At 42.1% G+C, this 14,368-nt stretch overlaps 1 protein-coding gene across 1 annotated transcript in view; it reads right to left on the bottom strand.

Moving 5' to 3' along the window:
• FAM131B (family with sequence similarity 131 member B) overlaps nucleotides 1-14,368 on the bottom strand; it is a 163,346-nt gene that overhangs the window by 80,302 nt on the left and 68,676 nt on the right. The window contains exon 2 of the mRNA XM_088479410.1: nucleotides 1,165-1,271. Within this exon, the coding sequence (XP_088335536.1) occupies nucleotides 1,165-1,271 (107 nt within the window). The remainder of the gene's footprint in view (nucleotides 1-1,164; nucleotides 1,272-14,368) is intronic.

Here is a 14,368-nt window from a genome sequence, read left to right as displayed (position 1 = left end):
ATACTTCTCTTCTGTCCTGATGACAGTTCCAATGAGGACCGAAACGTCGACTACTATGACATTTTAGTGAGTTACAAATAAAGATGTGATTTTATGTCTCTACTACCTGGTGAGTGTCCTTTTTTCTATATATATATTTAATAGAGCAGGAAGATCACTACTGACATCACGTGTGATGTCAGTAGGGCCACCCACAAGCGGCAGGCGTTCGTTCGGGAACGCTTCCATTTGTGCAGCCACCCACCGACCCGCCTACAAAACGGGGCGAGCTGTTGATCAACATTTACCCAGTTTCGAGCGCTGTGTGCTCACATGCGGGTCTGAATCAGGCCCCAAGTCTTTTTGCAGACTGAATATGACTGTGTTCCCCTCGGCAAAGCCAAAAACTCTCCTAAAAATGATAGAAACATACTCTAAGCTCAGGGGAGTAGTGTCCATTCACCTTCTGGGTTATTGCCACATGAATTCATTTCCGTGACTGGGAAGTAGTACACAATATATTTGCACTGTAGTATATTACGTTATAGTTATGATCTAAGAAATAGCTTTAAATTAAAACAAAAAAAAACCTTTTGTGCACTTTTTCTGGTCTGTCTGTGAAATTCCTACCTCACACTCTTTACCCAGACAACACTGGGGCAAAACAAGCCACGCCCCCTGCACCTCATTCAACGTGTTCATTGTTACATTTGATGTCATTACCCCTTTGAAGAGTAATAACTGACATGCTCTCCTTTGCTATTTGAGCTTTTTGACCCAGATGCACAGCTGTTGAGATGTCCCTGCTATTATTCAGGAAAGGATAAAATAGTCCATTGCAGCTTATTACTTAACACAAGGAAAATTCAACGCAAAAAATAATCTGCTGACAGGCGAAATGCGGAGGATCCCGGCCAGCGGGCCAGGTGTACGGTATCTACAGTAGAAAGTAAATTAGTGTCTGATTTCTCCATGACTCACTGACATAGATTCTGTAAGATAAAGCATTGGCCGGGGTGCAAAGCAAAACACGAGGAATTATTTGCAAGAATAATGGGATGTACAGAGAGAGAGGAAGGGGGGGGGGAGTATAGAGAACAATAGCAAGGCATTAACTCCTTCAGTTCCAGAGGACTGCAGCAGGCCAGGGCCAGAGATGGGGAGGTGCTATAGAATGAGTGGTACCTCATTAGACGGTCTGTGAGTGCTGCTTCCATGGACCGAGCTGTTCTCCATAGTCCCTTGGTCGGCATCTTTGAAACCTTTCCAATCCAGTGCGGCTCCATCGCTGCCTGTGGGAGAGACACAAGTTTTCATATGGGAGGTGAGAGGAGTTGTAAAGTTATGACATTGGTGCTGAGTAACATTACTGTGTCGCCTGTCAGGAACACTCGGCCTATGTAATGGCACTGTACAGTCAGGAACACTCGGAATATGTAACGGCACTGTACAGTCAGGAACACTCGGCCTATGTAATGGCACTGTACAGTCAGGAACACTCGGAATATGTAACGGCACTGTACAGTCAGGAACACTCGGCCTATGTAACGGCACTGTACAGTCAGGAACACTCGGCCTATGTAACGGCACTGTACAGTCAGGAACACTCGGCCTATGTAACGGCACTGTACAGTCAGGAACACTCGGCCTTTGTAACGGCACTGTACAGTCAGGAACACTCGGAATATGTAATGGCACTGTACAGTCAGGAACACTAAGGGGCTGGTGCAACACAATGCCCCTTTGCATAGCTCCCATAACATGCCCATGAGACTCCCATAACATGCCCATGAGACTCCCATAACACGCCCATGAGACTCCCATAACATGCCCATGAGACTCCCATAACACGCCCATGAGACTCCCATAACATGCCCATGAGACACTCCCATAACATGCCCATGAGACTCCCATAACATGCCCCTGAGACTCCCATAACATGACCATGAGACTCCCATAACACGCCCATGAGACTCCCATAACACGCCCATGATACTCCCATAACACGCCCACGACACTCCCATAACACGCCCATGAGACTCCCATAACACGCCCATGAGACTCCCATAACATGCCCATGAGACTCCCATAACATGCCCATGAGACTCCCATAACACTCCCATGAGACTCCCATAACATGCCCATGAGACTCCAATAACATACCCATGAGACTACCATAACACGCCCACGAGACTCCCATAACACGCCCACGACACTCCCATAACACGCCCACGACACTCCCATAACACGCCCATGAGACTATCATAACACGCCCATGAGACTCCCATAACATGCCCATGAAACTCCCATAACACGCCCACGACACTCCCATAACACGCCCACGACACTCCCATAACACGCTCATGAGACTCCCATAACACGCCCATGAGACTCCTATAACACGCCCATGAGACTACCATAACACGCCCATGAGACTCCCATAACACGCCCATGAGACTCCCATAACACGCCCACGAGACTCCCATAACACGCCCACGACACCCATAACACGCTCATGAGACTCCCATAACACGCCCATGAGACTCCCATAACACGCCCATGAGACTCCCATAACACGCCCACGAGACTCCCATAACACGCCCACGACACCCATAACACGCTCATGAGACTCCCATAACACGCCCATGAGACTCCCATAACACGCCCATGAGACTCCCATAACACGCCCACGACACTCCCATAACACGCCCACGACACCCATAACACGCTCATGAGACTCCCATAACACGCCCATGAGACTCCTATAACACGCCCATGAGACTACCATAACACGCCCATGAGACTCCTATAACACGCCCATGAGACTACCATAACATGCCCATGAGACTCCCATAACATGCCCATGAGACTCCCATAACATGCCCATGAGACTCCTATAACACGCCCATGAGACTCCCATAGCACGCCCATGAGACTCCTATAACACACCCATGAGACTCCCATAACACACCCATGAGACTCCCATAACACGCCTATGAGACTGCCATAACATGCCCATGAGACTCCCATAACATGCCCATGAGACTCCCATAACACGCCCATGAGACTCCCATAACACGACCATGAGACTCCCATAAAACGCCCATGAGACTCCCATAACACGCCCATGAGACTCCCATAACACGCCCATGAGACTCCCATAACACGCCCATGAGACTCCTATAACACGCCCATGAGACTCCCATAACACGCCCATGAGACTCCCATAACATGCCCATGAGACTCCCATAACATGCCCATAAGACTCCCATAAAATGACCATGAGACTCCCATAACACGCCCATGAGACTCCCATAACATCTTATCCAGGCCACAGGCAGATAACTCAGTCCAGACACTGAGCCCCACAGCCCAAGTGGTCTCCTACCTGATCTGTAGACACCCCGGGCACCACCAGAGACAACAGCGGGGCGCCGCATTGTCCACACAGCCAGACTTATTTATTATACAGGCCCCACTCATCCCCACAATATACCCAAGAAGGAACATCAGCAGAGCCAATCTCCTCATTATTTTATGTTTGATATACTTATGAGAACAATTCCATTAAATCCCACCCTATATTATATCCAGACACCTCTGACAATCATTCATTTCATTATATAGGGATTGTGCGCCGATATTTTGTTTTTGTCCCATAACATGCTCATTAGACTCCGATAACGCCTCCCAGTCACTACCCCACACATTGCCCTAACAGTTCTTCATGCATGGACCTGAATCGGTTTTGGGTATGTTGTGGCGTTCCATTGGGACACACGCGTATTGTGGATTTTTAGGGTTTTTCACGCATGTGCAATTGCTAAAAATCGCTCAACTTCATGATCATTAGCAGTAAAGCTGCATACACACACAACGGTGTTAGTAACCATCGATTTTAGTGAACGATTTTTGTTCAGATTTTCCCTTGAAAAAGTGAATGAAAATCGTTCACTAAAAACCATTGGTTACTAAAATAAAGAACGATTTTCAAAAACCATGAACGATGAACGATTTTTTTAATCATGCATACAGTGAATGGTAATCGCTCATTGTTTATCGTTCATTCTGCACAATATGAACGATTTCCTGAACGAAAATCGTTTGTTGAACAGTCAGACGGGACGATGAACTACAAACGTGAACGCGCACGAACAATTATCGTTCATCGTTCAGCTTAAAAAGATGAATGATTTTACAAACGATTTAACTATAACGTTGTTAAAAAAATCGTTATGTGTGTACGCACCTTAAGTGCGTCTCTGATCAGCCCACAGTATATTACATCTGGTCAATATGAGTTGGCGGAGAGCACCCAACCTCAAAGATTTTTTGGTTAGGAGTCATCTTACTAACCATCACATTCATACCCCCACTACTGCGGGGAGCCATCCATGTGGTAACTGCAAAACTTGTTCACATGTAACAAACATTGAAGCAATTACAGATAGATTTGGTCAAACAACCAAAATCAATGAGTTCTTCAACTGTAAAACCATTAATGTTATCTACTGTATTACATGCCCCTGCGAAAAGAAATATGTAGGCATGACTTCGAGGATGGTTAAAAATTAAAATCAGGATCCTCGAACATCTGGGCAACATACGTAATGCAGGAACAGACATTTCAAAAATGAAACAACTCACTTCTGTAGCCAGACATTTCTATCACAAACACTCTGGATGCTTACAGGATCTTAAGTTCTTCTGTCTGGAACGAATCAAACTTGGATTGAGAGGGGGAGATTTAAATAAAACCTTACAAAAGAAAGAAAGTGAATGGATTTTTCGCTTAATGACATAGATGCCAGGAGGACTAAATGAGAATATCAATTATGGTGTCTTTCTTACAGGGTAATTACCCCACTTTTTACTTATTTAATACTCCAGTTCACTGTGGTTTTTTTATCTTTTATACTTCGGTACCCAACCACTGTCCCTTATTTTATATTCTTGCCATTATTTTTGCCATTATTTTCTTATCACTCACTTGCATTCACTTCGCACACTCACTTACCATTTAGGTGCACTTACCCCTAATATTGTTAAATAATCTACACTTCATTAAGCTCCCCATCTCCCTATTCTATAGGGATTCATATTCATTTGTCCTTCACCCTTGATTCCCCTCTTTTCACTAACATAACAATATCTCTCTTTGTGTCACTTATTCATCAAACCTTTGTGTTACCACTTAATCCCTCACTCGATTTATTTTTTACATTTTTCTATTCTCCTTATTTGTTTAATAAGTTTTTCAATTATTAACCTTATATTATTTTTCATATTTTTTCCTATTTATTTTTCTTTCTTTTTGCCCACCTTCTCTCACATGGTCTTAACCATTTCACGCTCTTTTATCTGCTATGTGTTACTTTATTCTCACTCATTTGATATTTCATTTCTATTTCTATTTTTCTTATATTTAATTTTATTTTTACGTGCATTGTCATTTATTTTAAAAAATTTTCATATTTATACTTCATGCATACTTATTTATATAATATTTCCCCCCCCCGTATTATATACTTTACTCTTATTACCATTCTTTTGCATATCATTATCTCTATTTATTTTATTGTAATTTTTACATTTATTTACTTAAGTCCCTAATTTCCGTTTCCAGACCAACTGCCTGATGATTCGTATATGATAATTAATATGTCTAACTTATCTGCTGTAATGCGCAATTTTTGCTATGCACAATAGGAGTACTTATTTAATGTTTGCTTTCTCTCCCCACCTAATATCTTCAAGCCACTGTGAGCGAAATAAAGATTGTTTAACTCTACATAGCAGTCCCTTTACACAGTGAGAACGATGACTCACTGTTTGTTTACATATGCTAATCACATCTGAACACACGCTCGAGCACCAATGTGGAATTTGATTGGTTATCCAATAACCTGGAATCATTGGCTCTCACTAAAGTCACTCTGAAATTAAGCTTGCTGATTGGACTTCCACCCCTTATCTAGTAGTAAGCAGAAGTATCTCCCGGTGATCAGGTGACCAAGCCTTCCCGGCGAAACGCGCGTCCTCTCTTCATTGCTCACAGTAGCAGGACCTCACACGCACCTCACTGCAGTCCTATTGAACAGGCTCTTCCTACAGGTACTTCCCTATCTCTCTACTAGCGCTCTCTCATCTGAGTCTCTAGCGCTTGACTCCCCCTGCAATGCCCTTTGGTATCAGGGGAGAGACGCAGCTACCTTCTCAGACAGCAGAAACGCTGTTTTGTTTCATCTGGCATACACGTTGTAGTCGCTCTCTCATCCCCCATCTGATCTAGATGGCGGAAAGCAGAAGCGACTGCACGTCCATTTATTCCAGACCTTACTTTTTCCATTTACCACTTTGGTAAAATATCTTGTCATAAAGTACAACACTCTCACTAATTGAACTTATATGTTAATGCTTTTTACATCACATATGAACAAATGCATAATCATGTTAGTACATATCTAAACCAGTGATCTCACTACTGGGAAGTTATATGCTCTTACAAACTTTATTTCCCCTTTAGGTGACAGAGATTCTTCACTGGTGTGTTGATTTAATAGGTGCAATAACACTATATAATTTAGATTTCCATCGTACTCTTAAATTTTGTGTTAACTAGCACCTCCAGTATTTTTAGTGATGATTATTATTACAAGTGATTTATGTCACAGGTGGAACTGAGACGCTGATCCAAGACCGGTCTTGGAAGGTTGATTTATGTACCTTGTTCTGACATCTCATGATCCAGGAATTTGTCTAATGAATAACTGCATATGCATGATTTAACTCTTAATTCTTATTTTGCCAGTTGTATTCAATCAGACTGCATACAAATGATTATATGCATACTTATTTAGGTTCCCCTATCAAGATGTTTTAGAATCATTCTCATTTGTATTCAAACTTTGTTTGAGGTGTATCCTCCTAGTTCCTCTATGAATTCTCACTTGAGGACTGGGGTTTTGAGGTCTGCTGTATATTTTCGCCTCTTGTTTTATTAGACAATACTTTTTCTACTTAGACAATACTTATTTAAGTGTTTATATTATTTATGAATGGTCGCATCACATATTAGTCCTATGATAGGATGATTGAATCTCGATCTGCGACTTTCCTTTGACTTTATATATAAGGCTGATTCATGTGTCAGGAGCGGGGATCAGGTAAGTTGATTGTTTTTTTTGTTCTTTGTGTGTGTGTTTGTGTGTGTAAGCCTGGCACTACAGGGGGGCACTGAAATAGGGGGTGGCAGCTACTGGGGGCACTTTATGGGGGGTACCCATTACTGGGGGGCACTATAGAGGAGTGGCCACTACTGGGGGTAATTTACGGGGGTGGCCATTACTGGGAGCACTGTATAGGGGTGGCCACAACTGGGGACAATTTAGGGGGTGGGTGGCCACTACTGGGGGCACTGTATAGGGGTGGCCTATACTGGGGACAATTTAGGGGGGTGGCCACTACTGGGGGCACTATATAGGGGGGACTACTACTGGGGGGTACTGTATGGTGGGACTACTACTGGGGGCACTGTATAGGGGGGCTACTACTGGAGGCAATGCAGCATAGGGGGGATCACTATTGGGGGCACTGCATGGGGGGGGGGTGCCAGTCCATTACATTGCCAAGGGCGCTTGGATCACTAGATACACCCCTGGTCTCATATCTAATATCTATCTATATCATATCTATCCCATATCTACAGTATCTCATATCTATTTATCTTTCTGTCTTATATCTATCGATCTAATATCTATCTCTCTATCTATCCCATATCTATCGCTCTATCTAATATCTATCTCTCTATCTAACCCATATCTATCTTTCTGCCTCATATCTATCTATCTATCTATCTATCTATCCCATATCTACAGTATCTCATATCTATCTATTTATCTTTCTGTCTCATCTCTATCTATCTATCTATCTATCTATCTATCTATCTATCTATCTATCTATCCCATATCTATTTATCTTTCTGTCTCATCTCTCTCTCTCTATCTATCTATCTCATATCTATTTATCTTTCTGTCTCATATCTATCTATCTATCTTTCTGCCTCATATCTATCTAAAATCTATCTATCTCATATCTATCTATAAGGTAACACGGAGGGGGCGTGGCCTGCACTGGGAGCGGTAACACAAGTTATGGCTCTGTATCTATTTCATATCTATCTATCTATGGGGACGATTCAATTCAACGCAAATTGAATAGCGGTGGGAGTGAGCTCCCAGAGCTATTCAATTCAGTGCGTTGTGTGGTCGGAGAATGATGGTTATCGCACCTTAACAAGGGTGTTAAGGCACGTTAACCCTTCATTCTCTCACCAAAGTGCCGGGCGCACGGCTGTTAGCGTCGTGCTAAACATAAAAACACTTTGGTTGGATTTCTCTTCGCATCCCCAGGGGGGTGTGCGAGAACAAATCCTTAGCACGCCCAAACAGCGGGGTGAATTGAATAGCTGCGGCAGCTCCCTCCCGCGGCTATTCAACATCGCGTTGAATTGAATCGCCCCCTATCTATCTGTCTCTCTATTTCATATCTAAGATTAATAACACAGCAGAAAACTGTGCAAACTGACTTCCGTGGCGCAGCGAGCAGCATTAGGAATATGCGCAGACTCAATCCACTTTTGTTTCCTCATTCCACACTGTGGGGCTGATTCAGAGATGGACCCAATGCTGATTACGCATTTGTGCGATTATCGGTCAGCTGCGCAGGCGCCAAGTAACATTACCGGGGCCACCATCAGCCTACCCTCCAACATGACCGTTCCATTAGGTACAAAACACTCTGCTCCTGGACTTCCCACCTGATATATGATTGCCGTCACCTGTGCTAAACTAGGTAACAGAAGAGACAGGTGTTTCAGCACAGGTGGCTGCAATCATACATTAAGAAGGAAGTCCAGGAGCAGAGCATTCTGTACCTAATGGAACGGGTCATGTCGGAGGGTCTGCATCAGGGGGTTACTGGCGAGTCTAGAGTCCCGGGCACTTACTGAGAGAGGGGCCCATGCAGGGATTGATCATGACGTCATCAGCCAGTGTCCAACGTCATTCCCTACAATTCAAGTGGGCATAGAGGTGGAAAATAACCATGTGGCGAGCGTAGCGAGCCACGACGCCCGAAGCGTGGCGAGCGAAGCGAGCCCGCGAGGGGTCAACTTTCTTTTTTTGGTGCACTGTGTGGGCAGGAAACTACACTTCCGCCCTCAGTGCACGTCACTTCCACATACAATAACTGAAGTGGAACTAGTCTTTACCATTTAATGAATCAGGTCCTCCTGCTCCCTCCCTGGCAGCTCTGACTGTCTGTGTGACTGTGCATCTAACAAAGAGTGATCTGACAGTGTGAGGCTGCACCAGGGTTGCTGCTATTTCCAAGTTGGAGAAAGGACCTCTGTGACGTATCCACCACGTGACCGCTGCAGGAGGCTGGACCGCTCCTGCGTTACCATCCACGAGGGCATAGAGGGGGAATAAATAATTGTGGTGAGCGCAGCGAGCCACCGTGCCCGAAGCGTGGCGAGCGCAGGGAGCCCACGAGGGGACACTTTTGGTCCCCCGTTACCATCCCCGCCCCTCCCCCTTTCAGGCCGGGTCACGTGGGTGTGACGTCACATGTCCATCTGCGCTCTATACTCTAGTCCTAACCGTGCACCAGGGGCTAACAGAAAATGGCTGCCCCCCGTGGTAGGCTACAGAAAGATGGCTGCCATCGACCAATGGGGAGCCAGGTTTCCTTTCCCAGGAACTGAAGAGGCTGGAGAAAGCAAATGGGGTGGGGCTTATCGGGAGAAAGAAAAAGATAAGTGGGTGAGGGGAACTATATTGTGTGACAGGCAGGTGTGTGTACAGTGTGTATGTATGTATGTGTACTGTATGTGTGTGTACAGTATATATGTATGCATATCTTCCAAGATTTCATAATGGGAAGGAGGGACAGGGCGCGCGCCCGAACAAGGGGCGTGGCTTCCGAGAAAGGGGCGGAGACAACTGAAAACAGGGCGGAGCCTCGCGGCTTCCCCCCGTTTTCGTCACTATAGGGGGTGTGCCCAGCTCTCTTAGAGATGATGGGCAGCCCCCCAAGCTCTCCCTACGCTAGTGAACAGATGCCGTGCGATGCGCACGGCATCTGTTCACCTTCTGCATACCCGCTGCTCTGCTAGGCAGAGCAGCGGGTGTGCTCTCCCAAACTTACCCGCCACCGCGGGACATTGCGGCCCGCAGGCGGGACAGCAGGACAGTCCCAGAAAAACGGGACTGTCCCACTGGAAGCGGGACAGTTGGGAGGTATGATGTATGAATGTGTACAGTATGTATGTAAGTGTGTGTACTGTATGTATGTGTACAGTGTGTATGTGTGTGTGTGTACAGTATGTATGTATGTATGTGTACAGTGTGAATGCATGTGTGTACAGTGTGTATGTATGTGTGTGTACAGTATGTATGTGTACAGTATGTATGTGTGTACAGTATGTATGTATACAGTATGTAAGTGTGTGTACAGTATGTAAGTGTGTGTACAGTATGTATGTGTGTACAGTATGTATGTAAATGTGTGTACAGTATGTATGTGTGTACAGTATGTATGTAAATGTGTGTACAGTATGTAAGTGTGTGTACAGTATGTATGTAAGTGAGTGTACTGTATGTATGTGTACAGTGTGTATGTGTGTGTGTGTGTACAGTATGTATGTATGTATGTGTACAGTGTGAATGCATGTGTGTACAGTGTGTATGTATGTGTGTGTACAGTATGTATGTGTACAGTATGTATGTGTGTACAGTATGTATGTATACAGTATGTATGTAAGTGTGTACAGTATGTAAGTGTGTGTACAGTATGTATGTAAATGTGTGTACAGTATGTATGTGTGTACAGTATGTATGTAAATGTGTGTACAGTATGTAAGTGTGTGTACAGTATGTATGTAAGTGTGTGTACAGTATGTAAGTGTGTGTACAGTATGTATGTGTGTGTACTGTATATATGTGTACAGTATGTGTGTGTACTGTATATATGTGTACAGTATGTGTGTGTACTGTATGTATATATGTGTACAGTATGTATGTGTACAGTATGTATGTAAGTGTGTGTACTGTATGTATGTGTACAGTATGTAAGTGTGTACTGTATGTATGTATGTGTACAGTATGTAAGTGTGTGTACTGTATGTATGTGTACAGTATGTAAGTGTGTGTACTATATGTGTACAGTATGTAAGTGTGTGTACTGTATGTACGTGTACAGTATGTATGTACAGTATGTATGTAAGTGTGTGTACTGTATGTATGTATGTGTACAGTATGTAAGTGTGTGTACTGTATGTATGTGAACAGTATGTAAGTGTGTGTACTGTATGTATGTATGTGTACAGTATGTATGTAAGTGTGTGTACTGTATGCATGTATGTGTACTGTATGTGTGTGTACAGTATGTATGTAAGTGTGTGTACAGTATGTATGTGTGTACAGTATGTATGTGTGTGTACAGTATGTATGTAAGTGTGTGTACAGTATGTATGTGTACAGTATGTATGTGTGTACAGTATGTATGTGTACAGTATGTATGTAAGTGTGTGTACAGTATGTATGTGTACAGTATGTAAGTGTGTGTACAGTTTGTAAGTGTGTGTACAGTATGTATGTATGTGTGTGTACAGTATGTGTGTGTACAGTATGTATGTGTGTACAGTATATAAGTGTGTGTACAGTATGAATGTATGTATGTGTACAGTATGTAAATGTGTGTACAGTTTGTATGTAAGTGTGTGTACAGTATGTATGTAAGTGAGTGTACTGTATGTATGTGTACAGTGTGTATGTGTGTGTGTGTACAGTATGTATGTATGTATGTGTACAGTGTGAATGCATGTGTGTACAGTGTGTATGTATGTGTGTGTACAGTATGTATGTGTGTACAGTATGTATGTATACAGTATGTATGTAAGTGTGTACAGTATGAAAGTGTGTGTACAGTATGTATGTGTGTACAGTATGTATGTAAATGTGTGTACAGTATGTATGTGTGTACAGTATGTATGTAAATGTGTGTACAGTATGTAAGTGTGTGTACAGTATGTATGTAAGTGAGTGTACTGTATGTATGTGTACAGTGTGTATGTGTGTGTGTGTGTACAGTATGTATGTATGTGTACAGTGTGAATGCATGTGTGTACAGTGTGTATGTATGTGTGTGTACAGTATGTATGTGTGTACAGTATGTATGTATACAGTATGTATGTAAGTGTGTACAGTATGTAAGTGTGTGTACAGTATGTATGTGTGTACAGTATGTATGTAAATGTGTGTACAGTATGTATGTGTGTACAGTATGTATGTAAATGTGTGTACAGTATGTAAGTGTGTGTACAGTATGTATGTAAGTGTGTGTACAGTATGTAAGTGTGTGTACAGTATGTATGTGTGTGTACTGTATATATGTGTACAGTATGTGTGTGTACTGTATATATGTGTACAGTATGTGTGTGTACTGTATGTATATATGTGTACAGTATGTATGTGTACAGTATGTATGTAAGTGTGTGTACTGTATGTATGTGTACAGTATGTAAGTGTGTACTGTATGTATGTATGTATGTATGTGTACAGTATGTAAGTGTGTGTACTGTATGTATGTGTACAGTATGTAAGTGTGTGTACTATATGTGTACAGTATGTAAGTGTGTGTACTGTATGTACGTGTACAGTATGTATGTACAGTATGTATGTAAGTGTGTGTACTGTATGTATGTATGTGTACAGTATGTAAGTGTGTGTACTGTATGTATGTGAACAGTATGTAAGTGTGTGTACTGTATGTATGTATGTATGTATGTGTACAGTATGTATGTAAGTGTGTGTACTGTATGTATGTATACAGTATGTGCAAGTCTGTGTACTGTAAGTGTGTGTACTGTATGCATGTATGTGTACTGTATGTGTGTGTACAGTATGTATGTAAGTGTGTGTACAGTATGTATGTGTGTACAGTATGTATGTGTACAGTATGTATGTGTGTGTACAGTATGTATGTAAGTGTGTGTACAGTATGTATGTGTACAGTATGTATGTAAGTGTGTGTACAGTATGTATGTGTACAGTATGTAAGTGTGTGTACAGTTTGTAAGTGTGTGTACAGTATGTATGTAAGTGTGTGTACAGTATGTGTGTGTACAGTATGTATGTGTGTACAGTATATAAGTGTGTGTACAGTATGAATGTATGTATGTGTACAGTATGTAAATGTGTGTACAGTTTGTATGTAAGTGTGTGTACAGTATGTGTGTGTACAGTATGTAAGTGCATGAATGTAAGTGTGTATACGGTATGTAAGTGTGGGTACAGTATGTATGTATACAGTATGTAAGTGTGCGTACAGTATGTATGTGTGTGTACAGTATGTATGTATACAGTATGTAAGTGTGCGTACAGTATGTATGTGTGTGTACAGTATGTATGTGTGTACAGTATGTATGTGTACAGTATGTATGTGTACAGTATGTATGTGTGCAGTATGTATGTGTACAGTATTTAAGTGTGTGTACAGTATGTATGTTTGTGTACAGTATGTAAGTGTGTGTACAGTATGTATGTGTGTATACAGTATGTATGTGTACAGTATGTATGTAAGTGTGTACAGTATGTATGTAAGTGTGTGTACTGTATGTATGTATGTATGTATGTGTACAGTATGTAAGTGTGTGTACTGTATGTATGTGTACAGTATGTATGTAAGTGTGTGTACTGTATGTATGTATACAGTATGGGCAAGTCTGTGTACTGTCTGCATGTATGTGTACTGTATGTGTGTGTACAGTATGTATGTAAGTGTGTGTACAGTATGTATGTGTGTACAGTATGTATGTGTACAGTATGTATGTGTGTACAGTATGTATGTGTGTATACAGTATGTATGTGTACAGTATGTATGTAATTGTGTGTACAGTATGTATGTGTACAGTATGTAAGTGTGTGTACAGTTTGTATGTGTGTGTACAGTATGTATGTAAGTGTGTGTACAGTATGTATGTATGTGTACAGTATGTATGTAAATGTGTGTACAGTTTGTATGTAAGTGTGTGTACAGTATGTGTGTGTACAGTATGTAAGTGTACAGAATGTAAATGTGTGTACGGTATGTAAGTGTGGGTACAGTATGTATGTATACAGTATGTAAGTGTGCGTACAGTATATATGTGTGTACAGTATGTATGTATACAGTATGTATGTGTGTACAGTATGTATGTGTACAGTATGTATGTGTGTACAGTATGTATGTGTACAGTATTTAAGTGTGTGTACAGTATGTATGTGTGTATACAGTATGTATGTGTACAGTATGTATGTAAGTGTGTACAGTATGTATGTATGTACAG

Source organism: Taudactylus pleione, unplaced genomic scaffold (genome assembly GCF_031769625.1).
Source record: "Taudactylus pleione unplaced genomic scaffold, aTauple2 ptg000231l, whole genome shotgun sequence".
NCBI lineage: Eukaryota > Metazoa > Chordata > Amphibia > Anura > Myobatrachidae > Taudactylus > Taudactylus pleione.
Note: the sequence above shows the minus strand (reverse complement) of the source record. Positions and strands in the feature narration are given on the sequence as shown.